General features: G+C 38.8%; 3 protein-coding genes across 6 annotated transcripts in view; 2 read left to right on the forward strand and 1 right to left on the reverse strand.

Moving 5' to 3' along the window:
- The window catches only part of BBS7 (Bardet-Biedl syndrome 7), a 39,947-nt gene extending 32,024 nt beyond the window's left edge, over positions 1 to 7,923 (forward strand). For 2 of the 3 annotated variants that reach the window (XM_002923822.4, XM_034661665.1), the window contains exons 16-19: positions 4,432 to 4,541; positions 4,674 to 4,777; positions 4,908 to 5,031; positions 7,594 to 7,923. In XM_002923822.4, the coding sequence (XP_002923868.1) occupies positions 4,432 to 4,541; positions 4,674 to 4,777; positions 4,908 to 5,031; positions 7,594 to 7,727 (472 nt within the window). In that variant the 3' untranslated portion in view covers positions 7,728 to 7,923. The remainder of the gene's footprint in view (positions 1 to 4,431; positions 4,542 to 4,673; positions 4,778 to 4,907; positions 5,032 to 7,593) is intronic. The other variant, XM_019804440.2, reaches the window with a different exon arrangement.
- Positions 7,924 to 9,290: 1,367 nt separating this feature from the next.
- CCNA2 (cyclin A2) lies at positions 9,291 to 17,049 on the forward strand. The gene is made up of 8 exons (XM_002923823.4): positions 9,291 to 10,129; positions 10,893 to 11,136; positions 12,554 to 12,666; positions 12,857 to 13,080; positions 13,746 to 13,953; positions 14,730 to 14,843; positions 15,291 to 15,424; positions 15,771 to 17,049. The coding sequence occupies exons 1-8, from the start codon at positions 9,917 to 9,919 to the stop codon at positions 15,817 to 15,819; spliced, it is 1,299 nt and encodes a 432-aa protein (XP_002923869.2). The 5' UTR covers positions 9,291 to 9,916; the 3' UTR covers positions 15,820 to 17,049.
- Positions 16,525 to 18,638, reverse strand: part of EXOSC9 (exosome component 9) — a 17,775-nt gene continuing 15,661 nt past the window's right edge. For both annotated transcript variants that reach the window (XM_002923824.4, XM_034661666.1), the window contains 2 exons: positions 17,046 to 17,124; positions 16,525 to 16,669 (listed from right to left, as the gene is read on the reverse strand). In XM_002923824.4, coding sequence (XP_002923870.1) covers positions 16,585 to 16,669; positions 17,046 to 17,124 — 164 coding nt within the window. In that variant the 3' untranslated portion in view covers positions 16,525 to 16,584. The remainder of the gene's footprint in view (positions 16,670 to 17,045; positions 17,125 to 18,638) is intronic.

The following is an 18,638-nucleotide window of genomic DNA, read 5'->3' on the forward strand; positions in this document are numbered from 1 at the left end:
ACAAGAAGAGAAGAAAAGGCATTCCTTACCTCAGTTTCTTATAGTTGACCAGGGAGAATTGGGAAGAGAGGAAAAGGCATCCCGCACCTCAGGGTCCAGGAATTACCCATCTACAAGAAGAGAAGAAAAGGCATTCCTTACCTCAGTTTCTTATAGTTGACCAGGGAGAATTGGGAAGAGAGGAAAAGGCATCCCGCACCTCAGGTCCTCCTCATCTTGATATGTGGCTCTAGCTACTCAGGCGACTGACACCCAGAGCCACTGTCCTCTCTGCGAGGTACTGGGAGTAGTCGCACTTACCCAGGCTTGGTACTACCTCCAGAGAGTGACCCTGGTTTCCCTACCCTTAAGTCTCCCTTAGAAGTCAGTGGATACACTAGACTTCTTTTTAGTAGAGTTCTTCTGTCTGGCATAGCCACTTAATCATCTTTTAGTAGAATTGGGCACCCGGGGATGGGAAGTCCACCTGGGATAAGCCCAATGGAACTGAAAAGTTGGGAGATCCCTTAGATCTTAGTTCTTTTGCCTTGCTTGGCCATTCCTTCACATAGCTGGTGTAGCTAGTCTGCGGGGTGTCCTAGCAATCCCCAGGACAGGAGGAATCAGAAACAGGAGACTGTTTCTCACCCTAACAGGGAACAGAGTGAGATCCCTTGGAGGCCACCTGAACCACTCACAAGGGAATGTCCAGGGGACCCACCTGGGCTTTCCCACTCATTCCCTAGGGGAGGAATCAGCTGAGATAGAATAGTAGAGGGGTTTCTCTCTGGATGCCTGGATGGGCAAGTAAGAAACCAGGTCCCTCTGAGAGTCTTTGGGTATCCAAAGGGTAGCCTTGATCAGGCCCTTAAACTGCTGCTAGGTTTTCCCTAGGTCCCTCACATCCAGTGATCTGCCCCAAAAGGAGTTCTGAGTCCTTACCAAACCGACATTCCCAACTTCTGTTGGGGGGATCAATCAGAAAGGAGCCCAGAGAGCCTGTCACCCAAGACTTGAGAATGGCAGCCGCACTAATCCCTCTTACATGGCTGACGGGTGCCCATTGTTTCAACAAACAAAATGGGGGGAAGGGGATAGAGAGAGACTTGCTGCCTACTACTCACAGTTAGTTATCCTTAATGATGGTGGAGACTCCAGACGAGCTCCCATAAATGTTACAGGATTTTTTTCTCTGTCAGTGCCTGCCATTCTTTTTTTTTTTAATATTTTTTTATTATTATATTATGTTAATCACCATACAGTACATCCCCGAGTGCCTGCCGTTCTTGGTCATGCTGCTTCAAAAAATGAAGAGGTAGACCAGACCAAGAGTGGTGGGAAACAAGGCAAAGTTTATTGAGTGGTAGCAAAGCGGTAGTACAAAGACCCCAAGGAGGCAGCGGATCCAAGAAGGTTGCCACCAGAGTTTCTAAGTCTAGGGGTTTTTAAATGGGCTTGTTGAGACAGGCTGTTTATCTGATTAATCCTCACTGTGCCTGTCATCCAATCAGGTTTTTGTCACCTGTCATATGGGAAAGGGTGGAGGGTTCCTTCCAGGGTGGTGTAAAATCCTTTTAAGGGTGGTTTCCTCTTGGAGGTGGGGGGAATTGTCCCTACCTGCCTTCCAACTATCCTTCATCAATAGTAAACCTCACACTTTAATCATAGCAATCAATTCAACACGCCCCTGGCATATTCTGTATAATTATAATAGCATACCTTTGTTCTTTCCGATTCTGTGTCTTTAAATATTCTTTCCTTAACAATCAAAACTCTAGGGATGCCTGGGTGGCTCAGTTAATTCAGTGTTGCCTTTGGCTCAGGTCATGATCTCAGGGTCCTGGGATCGAGTTCTCCCCCATCTGCCGCTCCCCCTGCTTGTGCTCTCTCTCTCATAAATAAATTTTTAAAAATCTTAAAAAAAAAATAAATGCCTTAAATAAAATGCCTTAAAAAAAAAAAACAGTCAAAACTCTACTTATCCTCCAAGGCTCAACTCAATAGCTATATTTTGAAGCCTTCCTTGATTCTCTTCTCTGTTCTTACCTGTCTTAAGTTTTTCATTGTTATTTGTTCCAAGTATATAGTAATTTTTATGTAAGCTTCTCTCTTCAAATTAGACTTTAAGCTCCTCATGGGCAGAGTCAATTTCTTAATTAATTTGTATGTTTCCTCCAAGTACCTACTGCATGGCTTTGAACATAGTGGTGCTTAATAATTGTTTTTAGGGTGCCTGAATAAAATACATATATATAGAGAAAGTGTGCTTTGGAGGCAGACATACTTGGGTTTGAATCATGGCTCTGTGACTTACCTGCTATTTGCCCTATCTGGACTATTTAACTCTCTGAGCTTCAGTTTTATTTTCTGAGGGATGGAAATAATAGCACTTCATTGAGCTGTGATATTAAAAGAAGATAAACCATGTGAATCATTCCACAGTGCTAGATACTGTGTATTTAATATTAAATATCATCGGTTAAAATTAAAGATAATGAAAATACCATGATTTCTAAGACATAATTGGAATCAAGATAATATATATGATTCATCTTCCTAGAAAAAAGAATTAGCATTTGTCTACAGCTAGTTAATATAAACTATTAGTGTGTATGAAAACCAAATAAAAAGATATCATTTAATACATGAAAGATGGTATATATATTAGTTAGGAAACGTTTGGTTATCATAAAAAAGGAACCAAATAGAAGCAGACCAGCATACTGAATAAAAGGAATTTATCAGCTCATATTATTTAAAAGTCCAGTAGTAATCTGCCTCAGGCACAACTGGATCACTGGCATAACTGATGTCATCAAGACTATCCCTTTCCACAATAAAACAAGATGAAACCAGAAAGGGAGACAAACCATAAGAGACTCTTAATCATAGGAAACAAACTGAGGGTTGCTGGAGGGGAGGGAGATGGGGGGATGGGGTAATGGGTGATGGACATTGGGGAGGGTATGTGTTGTAATGAACACTAGATATTATATAAGACTGCTGAATAACAGACCTGTACCCCTGAAACAAATAATATAGGTTAATTAATTGAATTTAAATTAAAAAATTTAAAAAAAAATAAGACTATCCTTTTCCATTGCTCCGCTCCTTTCTTATCTTTTTAGGCTTTCCTGTTAAGTGCCATGGTGGCCATCAGCAGTTCTGTCCAGTTTTCTATCTTTTCAGCTCTCATAGACCCTCTGTTTCCCACTGGTTCCAATAAAAGTCCCAGGATTGAGTGTCATTGTAGAGCTGTGAATCACTGTGGTCAGGAGGATGGAATATACACTGCTAAATGCTTCCTCTTAAAGTCCCACAGTTGGGGTTGAGGCCAGTGCCAGTGAAACTACAGTTGACCCGTAAACCCAGGTGTAAACTGCATGGGACCATTTATATGTAGATTTTTTAAAAAATACAGTACTATAAATGTATTTTCTCTTATGATTTTCTTTCTTTTTTTTTTAAGATTTTAAAATTTATTCATTTGAGAAAGAGAGACAGAGAGAGCAGAAGCAGGGGGAGAGGCAGAGGGAGAGGGAGAAGGAGAAGCAGACTCCCTGCTGAGCTGGGAGCCTGACATGGGGCTCAATCCCAGGACCTGGAGATCATGACCTGAGCCGAAGGCAGACACTTAACCATCTGAGCCATCCAGGCACCCCATCTTACAATTTTCTTAATAACATTTTCTTTTCTCTAACTTTACTGTAAGAATGTAGTATATAATACATGTACAAAATATGTGTTGATCGACTGTTTATATTATTGGTAAGACTTCTGGTCAATAGTAGGCTATTACTAGTTTTTGGGGAGTCAAAAGTTATATGTGGATTTTTGACTGCAGGGGTTCGGCACCCCAATCTCCACATTGTTCAAGGGTCGACTGTATATGGATTGAGAAGGGTAAGAGAAAGAAGAAGTGGTTCTATGAAGAAGATGACAGGTCCTGTGTCCGTAAGAAGGGGCAATGGATGATGGCCATGGAAGAACAAAAGCTGTCATTCTTAGGCTTAATGTCAGCTTTCTTTTGAGAATGAAAAATGTAGTCATGTTGTAATTTATGTGATTACATCAAAGAAGAACATACTTATATGTAAATAAGCAATTCTAAATACATTTTATATACCTATATAAAGTTAGCGGTTGGAAATTAGTGAAAGTGAAGAAAAAAAGATGCGTTAATGAAGGATTTATATAAATTGTCATGTTTAGGAGGCATATATCTAACATCTTTTGTTTAGTTTCACAATTATCTTCAGAACTTGAATTTATATAAAAGGTTACACATTTAAATATGTTTTATATTAATAATGAGATATGTATATAAAGAGATCTAAAATCAAATGAATTCTAAACACCAGGTACTAGTCACAAAATATGTATTTACTGGACCTATTTACTCTATTTATTTTCTTCTAATGCTGTTCTTTTAAAAATATATTAATTTTATAGAAAAGGAGAAGGAGTTTTTAAATCTGACAACATTTCTACTATATCCATCCTAAAAGATGTGCTCTCTAAAGAAGCTACCAAAAGGAAAATTAACCTCAACATATCATACGGTAAAAAAAAAAAAAGAAGAAGAAGAAAAATAAATCATTCTTTCTGGGGTATTGTTTTTTGGTTGTTGTTACAATAAGAATGTTTCTGGTCAAAGTAACTTAGCTAATTGTGCCTGACTCACCTCCTTCTAGAGATAAATGAAGTATCAGTCAAACACACTTTAAAGCTAATCCACCCAAAGCTGGAATACCAGTTGCTTTTGGCTAAGAAAGTGCAATTAATTGATGCTTTAAAAGTAAGTATACATTTCATGGACTCATGATCATTACTTTATTGTGATGGGATTTCTAAAATTGTAAAGACTTAAAGTTATACTGGATTGGATTTTGAATATTAAAGTCCTTCTGTTATTAATTTTAAATAAGGAATTGCAGGTTCATGAGGGAAATACAAACTTTCTGATACCAGAATATCGCTGTATTCTAGAAGAGGCAGATCACCTACAAGAAGAATACAAAAAGCAACCTGCACATCTTGAAAGACTGTACGGTTAGTGGACTATTCTAGAAAACCTTGCCATATTTCTTTTTCTACTGGCTATTTGTGAAAGATCATGTGAGAGAAGCTAGGCAGAAAGATAAGCAAAGATTACAGCAATCATGAACCAGTGACAACCAATTTATTGCATCGAATATTTATTTTGTCAAATTTGTTTTAATATTTAATATTTTTACTTGAAAAAATGAAAGGAAAGGGATGCCTGGGTGGCTCAGTCAGTTAAGCATGTGCCTTCAGATCATGTCATGATCCCAGAGTCCTCGGATCGAGTCCACATCGGGCTCCTTGCTCAGCAGGGAGCCTGCTTTTCCCTTTGCCTGCCACTACCCCTACTTGTGCTCTCTCCATCTGACAACTTTTTTTAAAAATCTAGAAAAAAATGAAAGTGAAAATTAAGTGAAATAAGTGTAATGCAGTAAATTAATCTCTGTATATGAAGAAACCTGGTGTGAAATGAATGTAACCAGTGAACCAATAAAATGTAGGTCATATTTCACAGAAATAATTTTCAGGTTCTGTTGATGTTGTGAAATATGAAAAGGCAGCATTTAATATTTTTTTAGGTAAAATATAATAAAGGATATATATGTGCTGTGAATTTACAGCAAAACTTGTTTTGCTTTGGTGGTGACAAGTTGGGTGTTTCACAAATTGTCTTGAAAAACATCGAGAGCAAGAGGGAGATATGCAGGAAGGGAGAGAAAGAGGAAGGATAGAACAGCTTAAGGAAAACATTTTTTTTTGTGATCTTTATATAAGCTAAGCTTATTTATTTCCTATTTCTTTATAACATCTTCATTAATCAGATATTTAAGAAATAGCATTTGTCTATAGCTAGTTAATATAAACTATTAGTGTGTGTGAAAACCAAATAAAAAGTATTTAATCTATTCTGCAAAGTAGATGGTGTTATCTTTATTTTTCACACTTTTTGAACTGAAATCTGACACTAAGAATTTGTTGTCACATAGGTAGTGGCAAAGCTGCATTAGAACTTCCTTACCCCCAAATGTTTGCTTTTTGCAGTATGCCAAATCTTCTGTAAAGTCAGTTGGTATCATCGATCCACACTGATCTTTGAGCCTGCCTAATGAATTTATTTTACTCCAGGGACTTGCTCACAAACTATAACAATAATATCTAATACCTTAATATTTACTATATGACAAACACATGGTCTTTTATCCTTATAATAACTTGAAGATGGGTGGTTTTATATTATCACCAGTTCCAAAATCTAGAAAGCTTTGAAAACTAAAACATAAATCATTTGGCAGCAAATTTGACTTGATCTGAATTAATAATTTAATGACAAAACGTCACTTAAACTGACATGAGGTTATTTATAGACATTTTTATTCCACTTAGTGTGAAATATTCATCCATATATTTGGTTGCAGAAACACTATTATGTTTTATTATCAGATGCTGCCACTCATTCCCCTTGGATATTATGCCATATATGGTATATCCCTTTTATTATCTCTCTAAAATATGAAAAATTCTGAAACATGTCTTGGATAAGTCCCAAGAATGGTCAACATATTGATGGAATATTTTAATTCAAATAGAACTTAAGAACAGACTCTTTTGGGGCACCTGGGTGGCTCAGTCGTTCACATATCTGCCTTCGGCTCAGGTCATGATCCTGGGGTCCTGAGATCAAGCCCTGAGTGGGGCTCCCTGCTCAGTGGGAAGTCTGCTTCTCCTTCTCCCCGCCTCCCCCCCCACTCATGCTCACTCTCAGCTAAATAAAATCTTTTTTAAAAAAAAAAGAAAAAAGAACAGAATGTTTTGGAGTTTTTTAAAGATTTTATTTGTTTATTTGACAGAGAAACTGCCAGTGAGAGAGGGAACACAAGCAGGGAGAGTGGGAGAGGAAGAAGCAGGCTTCCCAGCAGAGCAGGGAGCCTGATGCAGGGCTCAATCCCAGGACCCTGGGATCAGGCCCTGGGCCGAAGGCAGATAGATGCTCAACGACTGAGCCACCCAGGCGCCGCAAAAGAACAGAATCTGTCTACACGGTCAAAATGGTTAGCTTGGTGGGAAAAATAAACCCCTTGTTGTGATATTATTTACACTAATGGCAATTCAAAACTGGTCAGCAGTTAGTTGTCTGAATTTAGTAACTTTTGACCAATTATTAAGAGGATTATTAGCCAAATGATTGTTTTGAAACTTGCCTTAAAATCCCCCCAAATAAATATTTTTGTAAAGTATCAGTACCTGGAGTGCTTGGGTGGCTGTCGGTTAAGCATCTGTCTTTGGCTCAGGTCATGATCTCAGGATCCTGGGATCCAGCCCTGCATTGGGCTCTCTGCTCAGTGAGGGGAGTCTACTTCCTCACACTCTCCCTCTCCCTCTGTGCTCTGTCTCTCTCAAATAAATAAATAAAATCTTTTTTAAAAAGTATCAATACCTTTAGGTTTGTATATTAAATAATGCAGTGATAAGTGCTTAGAATAGATTCTCAAATAATCACTCACTTTCATTAAGTACTGTGTTATTAATTTGAACTAATTAATGACAGGAAATTAACATTTTTCCTTACAGGAATGATCACTGATCTTTTCATAGATAAGTTCAAGTTCAAAGGTACCAATGTAAAAACCAAAGTACCTCTTTTACTGGAGATTCTGGACAGTTACGACCAAAATGCATTGATTGCTTTCTTTGATGCTGCATGAAATATAAACAAGGTAAAGTTCCAAAGAAGTCTTTTTAAATGAAATGTTAAAACACAATTATGGCACAAGCTAACTGTACATACTTTTATTTCAAATGCTTTTTAATATTGTCTAAAAATATTTAAGATGTGACTTCTTTTAGTAATGCTTCTGTTTTGAGAAATGAGCTTTTTAAAAATAAAGAGAATTTTTATTTTAAAACAAGTGGAATGACTGTAAGGAGTTTTAATGAATTTTTTCAAGTGGATGTTTTAACTTTTAAAGTGAGGAATATTTGGAAATAAAAATATATTCAATTATTTAACAAGTTATACACATATGTTTAAACTGCTTTACAGTTCTCAAAATGTATTTACATTAATTACTTCATCTGATCTTCACAATATATATTGTTATTTTGTCAAGTCATATAAGAAAACTGATTCTCTGTGAGGTTAAGTGATTAAGAGGACATGCTGTTATTATTCTGTAAAGCTGGGACCAGATTCCACGTTCTGGTGCCTGGTTTGTGTCCTGGTTACTATATATATATGTGTGTCATTAACCAGGGGAAATAACTTATCAATTACTTTTTCTAGGAGTTGAAACTGATTTGCAACTGCTTTCACTCTTGCTAGGTAATGTTTCGTGACCCGTGTTCAGTTTGTGAAATGCTTGAGTTGGTTCAGTGCTATAAATTGTGGCCAGGGAAATGAGCAGAGCTTGCCCAGATTGAAGGGATCTTCACTTGCTGTTCTGTAACTAGTAGAACTGTGCAAGTGTACTACATATGAACAGTGCAGAAATAGTGCTGGCTTCTTAGATTTTCCTGTACTAGTATCCACTGATTTCTGTTTTATCACAAATGGAGGGAAATAAGACTTTAAAGCTACAGAAGTTTTATTCATTAATCTTAATTCATGTTTTTTTCATATTCAGGGAAATATTGTATTTAAAGGTTGCTTTAAAATGGTATAAACATTATATAATTATGTAAGGGCACAAGAAGGGCACATTCATGAATTTGTCAGAAAACAAGAATGTTTCTTAATGATATATCATATTTATTATATGCAAGCCTTGTATATTAAATTTGAAAATTTGTTAAAGGCACATATCGTTGAGAGTTTTACTTTAATAAGGTCATATTGTTATTATATTTAAACAACCTTCATTGCTAAATGGAACAAATAGTTGTATCTAGGTCACTAGAATTTCGCTGGGTGCTTTTTGTTGGCTGCCACAGCTTGGGGGAAAAATGCCTCAAAATCAGTGACTGTCTAGTTGAATTTCTTATAGTACATTACTTTTGTTTTATATATATATATGTATCTCCACAGTGGTTCAAGGTGGCACTTTCCCTAATTGCATCTTCATTAGGTAAATTCAAAGGCGTGACTGAAGAAACACCTAAATGGTAAGATGACATTATAGTCCGCCATTTGAGTATGTTACTACGTGAAAAGCGTGTTGATGATTTAGGCACATTATATAATCATGACACCCTTATGACATGTAGATATTTTTACTCCCAATTAATAGATAAGAAAACGGAGACTCTGAAACCTTGAATAACTGGAGCAAGACTACCAGGCCAATTAGTGGCTGGGTCAGATTTTAGAGCTTTGGAAACCAGTCAAGCCAGCTGAAGGTCCCAGGGCTAACGTTAGGCTGGGGCGGCCCACCAACAATTGCTGAAGTTTAACCCCGTTTAGCCTAGAGACAGCCCTTTCCCAGAACCCAGGGATCACCTAGTGCCCCAGTTTAAAGTCTCGGGAAACTCAGGCCCCGCCTCTTCGGCCGGCGCAGGCGTTTTTCCTCCCGCCGCGGTTCGGCGTTTCTCCGCCCCTGCTGCGTGGCCTTCGCGGCCGCCTTCATTCGCCTGCGACTGTGTCGCCTCGAGTGGCGTCACGGGCGTCTGCCCTTCCCATTGGCCCATTTCAATAGTCGCGGGATACTTGAACTGCACGAACAGCCGCCGCTCCGGCGGGCTGCTAGCTACATCTCGGGGGCATCTTTAGCCCTCCACGCCCGGCAGTTCCTGCCTACGCCTTTCACAACCTCTTCGGAACCGCGCGATCCCGAGCGAGCAGGCTGGCCCGGGCTGTGGCGGCTGGCTACGGCTGGAGCGTTTCTCGGCGGGGTCGGCGGGACGGAGGACACGCTGCTTGGCGCCGTAGGCTGATCCCGCCGCGACCCCGGGAGCAGTGATGTTGGGCAGCTCCGAGCCCGGGCCTGCGGCCCGCGAGGCGGGCTCGTCGCTGCTAACATTGCCGCATACGGCGCTCCAAGAGGACCAGGAGAACATCAACCCCGAGAAGGCGGCGCCCGCCCAGCAGCCCCGGACCCGGGCCGGGCTGGCGGTACTGAAGGCCGGGAACCCGCGCGTTCCGGCGCCGCAGCAGAGGCCCAAGACACGTCGGGTAAAGAGATGAGCGATATCTGCGGGAGGGAGGGCCGAGCGGGAGTTTTGCACGAGGTTTAGCAGGTCGAGGAGCATGGAGAGAAGGCATCTTCCGATCTTTTTTAAGGGAGGCCTGCGTCTGGAGTCCCTTTGATCCCTAGTTTTCTGGCGTGTGGGATGCCACTTAACAGCTTCTCTCCCATTGCTCTCTCCGCCAGCGCTGTGTTTTGCTGCTTGTCTGATCTTTATTGGGGATAAATTTCGATAGTGAGGTCAAACCAAGCCCTACGAAAGTCCGCCCTTTTCTTGCCGCTTTAAACCCTAGGCATTGCCCTAGGATCAAGACCACCTTCCTGCTTTCCATATGGTTAAGATTACTTCTATTTTAGGAAAGGGTATAAAAAATACTTTGCTTTTAGTAAATTCCGCCATTTTACCGGATTTGCTCTGTTGCTCCACCCTGGGGCGAAAGTGGTGAACCAACACCTCTTTGCCGGCTCTCCTAAACTTGTCATTTTTCAGCCTGCCACTCCACTCATCTTGTAGCCTTGATTAGTTTTACATTATTTCACTTAGTGTGATTCTTTCTATAACTTATGTAGAAATGCCTCTAACTACTTTGAACATCATTTTCTTCAGCCACTCAAACTTTACTGCCTGGATTTTGTCCCAGATAGTTTAATTTCCTGAGAGTATTTGGGAGTGAAAGCAGAAACTGAGACCCATAAGGAGAAGAAAGCAAACTCCATTTAATAGGCTCAAAGGTATTCATTTCTTTTTAGGTTGCACCTCTTAAGGATCTTCCTATAAATGATGAACATGTCACTGTTCCTCCCTGGAAAGCAAACAGTAAACAGCCTGCATTTACCATTCATGTGGATGAAGGAGAAGAAGAGACTCAAAAGAGGCCAGCTGAATCTAAAAAAACAGAGCATGAAAATGTCTTAGCTTTTAATTCAGCTATTACTTTACCTGGACCAAGAAAACCACTGGTACCTCTTGATTATCCAATGGATGGTAGTTTTGGTAAGTTTTAAAGAACATCTGTATTAAATCAATGTAATCATAATTATTAAATAGGCTGAATTAATGATATTTTGCATTTTAAGACATTATCTTACCTGATCCTTATTACATAATGAAACTGATTTAATGTAACAAAGTTTAGAAAGTGTGTGACTTATTTCAGATCTCACAGCTAATACGTTGACCTAGTGACCTATAAATCCTAATTGGGTGCTCCTCCCTTCCCGTATACTGCTGATCAGATCAGTTTAATAGATCTCAAACACTTTGCTTGCTTGGGAGAATAGATTTCAGTTGCACTGGTAAAACTCACTCTGTGCATACCACTTCAGGGAGTATTTGAATAGGATACAACTTTCAATATTGTGGTATCTAACATCTCTTACGGCTTTAAAATTTTCTGTAAATCTAGTCTGATACCAGAGAGGGACACTGTCCTGTGAGTCAAGAGTTGAATCATGGCTGTTTGCAGGTAACCACCTCTAAGATAAAGTAGATGCTGTAAAGACAGCTCTGCCAACGGTCTGTGCAACTTCTCTACATAGGTCTGTCAAGTCACTGGCAACTCATTAAGTTCAATCTCATTTAGGTTTTAGTTCTATTGTGAGAAGTGGCCTGGGAGTAGCAGGAAAATCCTTTGGGAAAAAAAAGTAATTTTTCTATTTTTATTGAAAATTTGTAACAAGTTTTAACCTCAAAATGAACCTTGAAGTGAAAAGAGTAATGAAATATATTCTTTGCCTCAAAAGGTAATTTAAAATTACAAAACACGAAATACTTGTTGATTGTAGTGCTAATTTGTTTGAACTGCTCATAACAAACCTAATTTTCATTGACACATTAGCCCTCCTTCTAGTTATTGCTACATTGTACTTTGAATTTATCAGACTTTGGGGGTCTACAAACTCTCATCGGGTAAATACTACATAATATCACAAAACTTGGATTTTAACTCTGTCTTCATAGGATCACTGTGCCATCTGCTCTTCTTTCTCATGGAATATGAATGATACTTTAACATAATACATCTTCAAATGCACTTTCCTTTTAGTGGCCTATCAGTATTTTCTCCTGTTGATTAAAACCAAGTGGTGATGGACACTGGGGGAGGGTATGTGCAATGGTGAGCGCTGTGAATTGTGAAAGATTGAATCACAGACCTGTACCCCTGAAACAAATAATACAGTATGTTAATAAAAATAAATAAATTATTAAAAAAACAAAACAAAAACAAAACCAAGTGGGCAGAGGTACTAAAACCAGAGTGAAATATTCTTTGTACTTTGTCATGAGAAGCCCTTTTTTAGTTAGATGAAAGAAATGCTTTTGTATGGGACACCTTACAAGGGCAGTCAGTGTTGGCTATTAAACGAATTAGAAAATTAAACGAACTTATCATACTTTTATATTCTCCCAGAGTCACCACATACTATGGACATATCAATTGTATTAGAAGATGAAAAGCCATTGAGTGTCAATGAAGTCCCAGACTACCATGAGGACATTCACACATACCTTAGGGAAATGGAGGTAAGAGCTCTTGGAATACAGTTTTTATACTGTTGTTTATTCATTATGGCAAAATGAAACTGAATGTTTTTAAGTTCTTTAACTGCTAGTGAATTATTCTAACGTTATGTTTCTAGTATGTAGCATCTTTGTTAATGGTAGAATAATCTAATTGCAATTTTAACATTATACTAAGTAACTTTCTCAACAGGTTAAATGTAAGCCTAAAGTGGGTTACATGAAGAAACAGCCAGACATCACTAACAGTATGAGGGCTATCCTTGTGGACTGGTTAGTTGAAGTAGGAGAAGAATATAAACTACAGAATGAGACCCTGCACTTGGCTGTGAACTACATTGATAGGTTCCTTTCATCGATGTCTGTGTTGAGAGGAAAACTTCAGCTTGTGGGCACTGCTGCTATGCTGTTGGCCTCGTAAGTCCAACTTGGTCTGTTGGATTAAAAATGATTGATACCTTTCTGTGTAGGGAAGAAGTGATTTTTAACATTGTGACATTTTAATATATCCACAAGGCAGAAAGCAGTGACTACTTTTAGGGGTAGCAGTATGAAACTGTGTGAAACTAATTTAGGACATTAATTTTCCCAGTTCTAAATTCCAGGGTACCTTCTTGAATGAAGATGGGAGACTGGCTACATTTTAATACACTAGGACTAGATCACCAAGTTTAAAAAGTGTGGTTCCTTCCATCAAAAAGTGCTTTCTGGCATAAAATCGTATCTTCTCCCATGGAAATTAAATAAATTAAAAAACTAAAAATGTTTATTTTTCTAAGAATTTCCTAAATTTCCAGTTACTTGGTGAACTCTGACATTGTACCCATCTTGGGAACTCTCTTGCCTCTTAAATCCTTTGACTGCATTGGGACAAAATCCCAAGTTCTAGATGCATTTGGGTCTTTTAGTTAGCATTTATCTAGCTCTGCTGGAAATGGTCAAGTATCAGGGGAAACAGGCAATTGGTGGAGTATAGGTTTTGGACTCATTTCATGTATTCTGTTAAAGGGATTTCAGAATTAGATAAACAGCTTGCTTCGCTTTTTGGAAGGACTGATTACTTAAAACTTTTTTCATTGTAGAAAGTTTGAAGAAATATACCCCCCAGAAGTAGCAGAGTTTGTGTACATTACAGATGATACCTACACCAAGAAACAGGTCCTGAGAATGGAGCACCTAGTTTTGAAAGTGCTTGCTTTTGACCTAGCTGCACCAACAGTAAATCAGTTTCTTACCCAATACTTTCTGCACCAGCAGTCTGCCAACTGCAAAGTTGAAAGTTTAGCAATGGTAAGTTCTTTTTCATTTTTTTTTTTTAAAGATTTTATTTTATTTATTCGACAGAGATAGAGACAGCCAGCGAGAGAGGGAACACAAGCGGGGAGTGGGAGAGGAAGAAGCAGGCTCATAGCAGAGGAGCCTGATGTGGGGCTCGATCCCACAACGCCGGGATCACGCCCTGAGCCGAAGGCAGACGCTTAACCGCTGTGCCACCCAGGCGCCCCTTATTTTGTTGAATGAAGATTCTTAGGTCACACAGTTTAATTATATAGCTGTGGTCAAGGAATTTGGTGTTTCGGGGACAAATTAGTGTTGCAGTATAAAGAGAGCCTACCATTGGCAAAAGGTAACGTGAACTGGGAATGTACTAAGAATAGTGGTAGGAGGATGAAGTCTTAGGAAACGGTAGCCAGAAGAGTTGTTTTTACAAATTATTAAAAGAGGGAAAGTACAGGATGAGGATAGATAAGGCTATGGGAGTTTTTTTTTCTTTGGTTGTCATAGAGCCAGTCTTCTAAAGATTTTATTTATTTTAGAGCACAGAGGGAGAGTGAGAGGGAGAAGCAGACTCCCCACTGAGCAAGGAGCCCAACGTGGGGCTTGACCCCAGAACCCTGGGATCATGACCTGAGCTGAAGGCAGACGCTTAACTGACTGAGCCACCCAGATGCCCCACCACAGAGCCAGTCTTAAAGACAGAAAAATATTAGGGCAGAAGGCAAAAATTTGAGGCTTGAGTTCTAGAGCTCTTGTGATCATAAAGTATATTTGCTTTTTCGTTCCAGTTTTTGGGAGAATTAAGTCTGATAGATGCTGACCCCTACCTAAAGTATCTGCCATCAGTTATTGCTGCAGCGGCTTTTCATTTAGCACTCTACACAGTCACAGGACAGAGCTGGGTATGTATCACCGTGTCCTCACACATCTACCTTGCAACTTAAAGATTTGTGCCAGATTAAGTTAAATAACTGTCCTATACAAGTGTTGCTAATATAGAGGTACCTACCTGGAAAAACGGTTCAAAAAATCCATGCTGTTTAAAGTGTCTTACCTGTTTAGTAACATGTTTGCTTGTTAGGTAGAAAGCTTAGTTATTACTTGGGTTTGAAAGGTGTGTGTAAAGAATTAGGGCCATAGGACCCACTGCTGGCAGGGAAAGTAGTAAAAATTGATCAAAGTCAGCATAATAGATGGAATAATGGCTTGAGAAATCTGGAATATTTGTTAGTTGGAGTTGTTAGTCTTGAAATGTAACAAAACTCAAGTTTAATGCCAATACTGACTCATTGTGTTTAGTGTCTGTTGCTAAAATAAAACTCAGTGGTTCTCTACTCCCTTCTCTGCAGCCTGAATCTTTAGTTCAAAAGACTGGATATACCTTGGAAAGTCTTAAGCCTTGTCTCATGGACCTTCACCAGACCTACCTCAGAGCACCACAGCATGCACAACAGTCAATAAGAGAAAAGTATAAAAGTTCAAAGTAAGAATAACATGAATAGATATTAAAGAAGCTTGCTTTTCCAGGCTACCGTATGATTGAGATCCTTGACATTTTAACTTTATCAAAGGATTCACAAAACAGGCACAGCCTCCTCTTAGCGGGCCAGTGTTTTGAGTAGGTTGTATTTATGCTTTACGTCCTGCATTTGAGGGAGAAGAGGGGAGAGGAACGGGGCATGCATGCATGCATATTTTGTGGACCAATGATTCTATAATCATTAACTCAGTCAGAATAGAAGTAGCATTTCTGAGTTCATAGTTACATGTATCATTCCATGATCTCCTTTACCCAATGAATATTTACTGAGTTTTTTTCCTACTTACAGGTATCATGGTGTTTCTCTCCTCAACCCACCAGAGACACTAAATGTGTAACAGTGAAAGACTGCCTTTGTTTTCTAAGATGTAAATCACTCAAAGTATATGGTGTACAGTTTTTTGTATGGTTTTAATTTTACAATCATTTCTGAAGAGTTATGGTCAAGTACAAATTATGGTATCTATTACTTTTTAAATGGTTTTAATTTGTATATCTTTTGTACATGTAACTATCTTAGATATTTGGCTAATTTTAAGTGGTTTTGTTAAAGTATTAATAATGCCAGCTGTCAGCACAGGAAGAATAAGAACTAATAAATGGATTTGGAAAATTCATTTCTAAGTCAAATTTGATTTGACTTCATGATATCAGAAGAATTAATTTGATTTACTATAGAAGAGAACTGGGAAGGCTTCTCCTGAAATGAAAAAATAGTTTTAGGAAAACAGATAAAAGTTTGAGCATCCATTTTTCCTAAGGAACTGGATCAGTTTGGTGACTTGAGCATAATCTAAGCATATCTGGAATAAATCTGTGCTTACTTATCAGTTGTGATGATCCTGAGAATCTTTCAGCCCTTTGTACACACTATGAAAATGCTTTTTCATTCCTCATCAACTTTTCCACTTTACTGAAGTGAAAATTATTTAAAACCTGCTAAGTTGTCCAGAAGGTTTTATTTTAAAGCATAATGTAAAAAATTATATAAAGAATTGACTAGATTTTATAATGGATTTGTGAACAGAAAAATACTCAAGTTATTAGCACTGAATAAATATCCTTTTAATAGTTATATACACAAATATACAACTATGTGAGCTTCAATTAGCAGCTCTCTTCTTTTTTCTCTTTTTCACTGGCTTTTTACTTGGTGCTTTTTCTTGTTTTGCACTGATGGTTTGTGTTCTGTGAACAAAATAAATTAACAGTTTACTAACAGTATTAGCACTATAAAGCTGATACCATGGATGGTTTACCAGACTTACACCATTTTACTCGTTAAATTTTAGACTACCAAAATAGGAGATCTTTTTTTTTTTTTCCAGAAGAATATATAACATTTGCAAACTAATAATAAAATGCAGTAACCTTAAAAGGCATCCATACAGTTTTATAGAATTAGGTCCTGTTTTTAAATCTCAGTTTGAAGAAACCACAGAAAGAACAGCTAGATTTCAAATTAAAAAGGGGTGTCGTCTTTGTTTATAGAATAAGATGAGAATAAAACCAGAGAAGTCTTGAGTTACGTGTATACATTTGAAATAAACCAGAAATTTGTTACCTTATTTTCTTTGGGTTCTTGTCTGGTTCTAAAATGATCATTTCTTCTTCTTCACTGTCTGAGAGTACTATAGGGGCATCTTTAAGAAAATGTTAAGGAAACAATATAAATATAATCTCATGGAAAATTTCTATGTGGGTTTATGTCAGCAGTTCTAATATTCTATTTCCATACAAACAGCCCCAGCTACTCTGAGTAGAGGCTTACAGAACTACTTGTTCTTTCCTTCCCTGAAGTAAAACTCCTTGGAGCTCTGAAAAATAACACACTTTATTTCCTAAAAATTCTCTAATTATATGATCATTTTGTACATGTCATAATGGGGGGAAAGTCTATATAACTTCTATTATAAACAACACTGGAAGGAAAATACCTAGAAGCAGAATTATTGGGTCAAAAGGTACATAACATTCTAAAAAATATTTTGCTAAATCCACCCAAAATACTGTTACAATTTATATGAAAAACTCATTTTCCTATGCACCCTTGCCAATGTTTTTTTAATTTTTTTTTTTAAGATTTTTGTTTATTTGAGAGGGAGAGAAAGAGCACAGGCGTGGGAGGATCAGAGGGAGAGGGACAAGCAGACTCCACACTAAGCATGGAGCCCAAACCGGGGCTTGCTCCCACGACCCTGAGATCATGACCTGAGCAAAAATCAAGGGTCAGACGCTTAACCTCGACCACCCAGGAGTCGTAATTTTTAATACTATCTGATACAGTACTTAGAAAACATCCCTTTTTGCTTTGAATTTATTTCCTTTATTACTACTAGGGTTGAAATGTTACCAGCCATTTGTTTTTGAGAGTTACTTTGTCTCTTTTGCCAGTTTTTCTCCTGAGCTTTAGTTAATAATGTATATAAAATGTGAATTAACCCTTTTCCCAGTTGGCATATCAATCTTTGAGTTTTCAGTTTTCTCCTTGTGTTCATATGCTTTAGAAAGGCTTTACCTGCTTTATCCTCCCAATTATCTTAGGTCCACTTTCATTATTCAGTTGAAAATAATTACTCTTCAAAGCAGTAACTGAATGTTTAGCTATTAATCTTTCTAATCTTAGAAAAACATTTCACGAGACTGAGGAATTAAGATGGTGGAGGAGTAGGGGACCCCTTTTTCAGCCGGTCCCCTGAGTTGAGCTGGATAGGTACCAGACCAGCAGGAATATCCACGGAATCAGCCTGAGACGCAGGAAGATACATCTGGATCTCTACAAATGAACATCTCCAGCGCTGAGTATCAAGGTACGAAGCAGGGAGCCATGAAACCGCGCACAGATATCGGAAGATAAACACAAGGGGGAGGGAGCCGCCGTGTCAGGGCGCTGGGATGCGGTAGCCACCTGCACGGGGGAGCGGACGGACCCCAGACCCACACGCTTGAGACAGCAGACTGAAAACGGGAGCTCTGGGAGCGCGCGCGGGGCGGCTGGCGGGCCACCTGCACGGGGGAGCAGGCGGACCCGCACCCTGGAAACAGCAGACTGAGTCCGTGAGCCGGGAGCGTACGCCACCAACCATCTCACGGAGCTCTGGTGTGCTCACTGGATTCAGGCTGAGACCGGGAGCTCCAGGAGCGTGCACGGGGCGGC

Source organism: Ailuropoda melanoleuca, chromosome 5, assembly GCF_002007445.2.
Source record: "Ailuropoda melanoleuca isolate Jingjing chromosome 5, ASM200744v2, whole genome shotgun sequence".
Lineage (NCBI taxonomy): Eukaryota > Metazoa > Chordata > Mammalia > Carnivora > Ursidae > Ailuropoda > Ailuropoda melanoleuca.

Bases quoted from the DNA above. Each gene is read 5' to 3' on its own strand.
- CCNA2 (XM_002923823.4), top strand. From the start codon at position 9,917: ATGTTGGGCAGCTCCGAGCCCGGGCCTGCGGCCCGCGAGGCGGGCTCG. The intron at 13,081-13,745 runs GTAAGTCCAACT...TTTTCATTGTAG, and splicing joins GCTGCTATGCTGTTGGCCTC to AAAGTTTGAAGAAATATACC. The intron at 15,425-15,770 runs GTAAGAATAACA...TCCTACTTACAG, and splicing joins GAAAAGTATAAAAGTTCAAA to GTATCATGGTGTTTCTCTCC.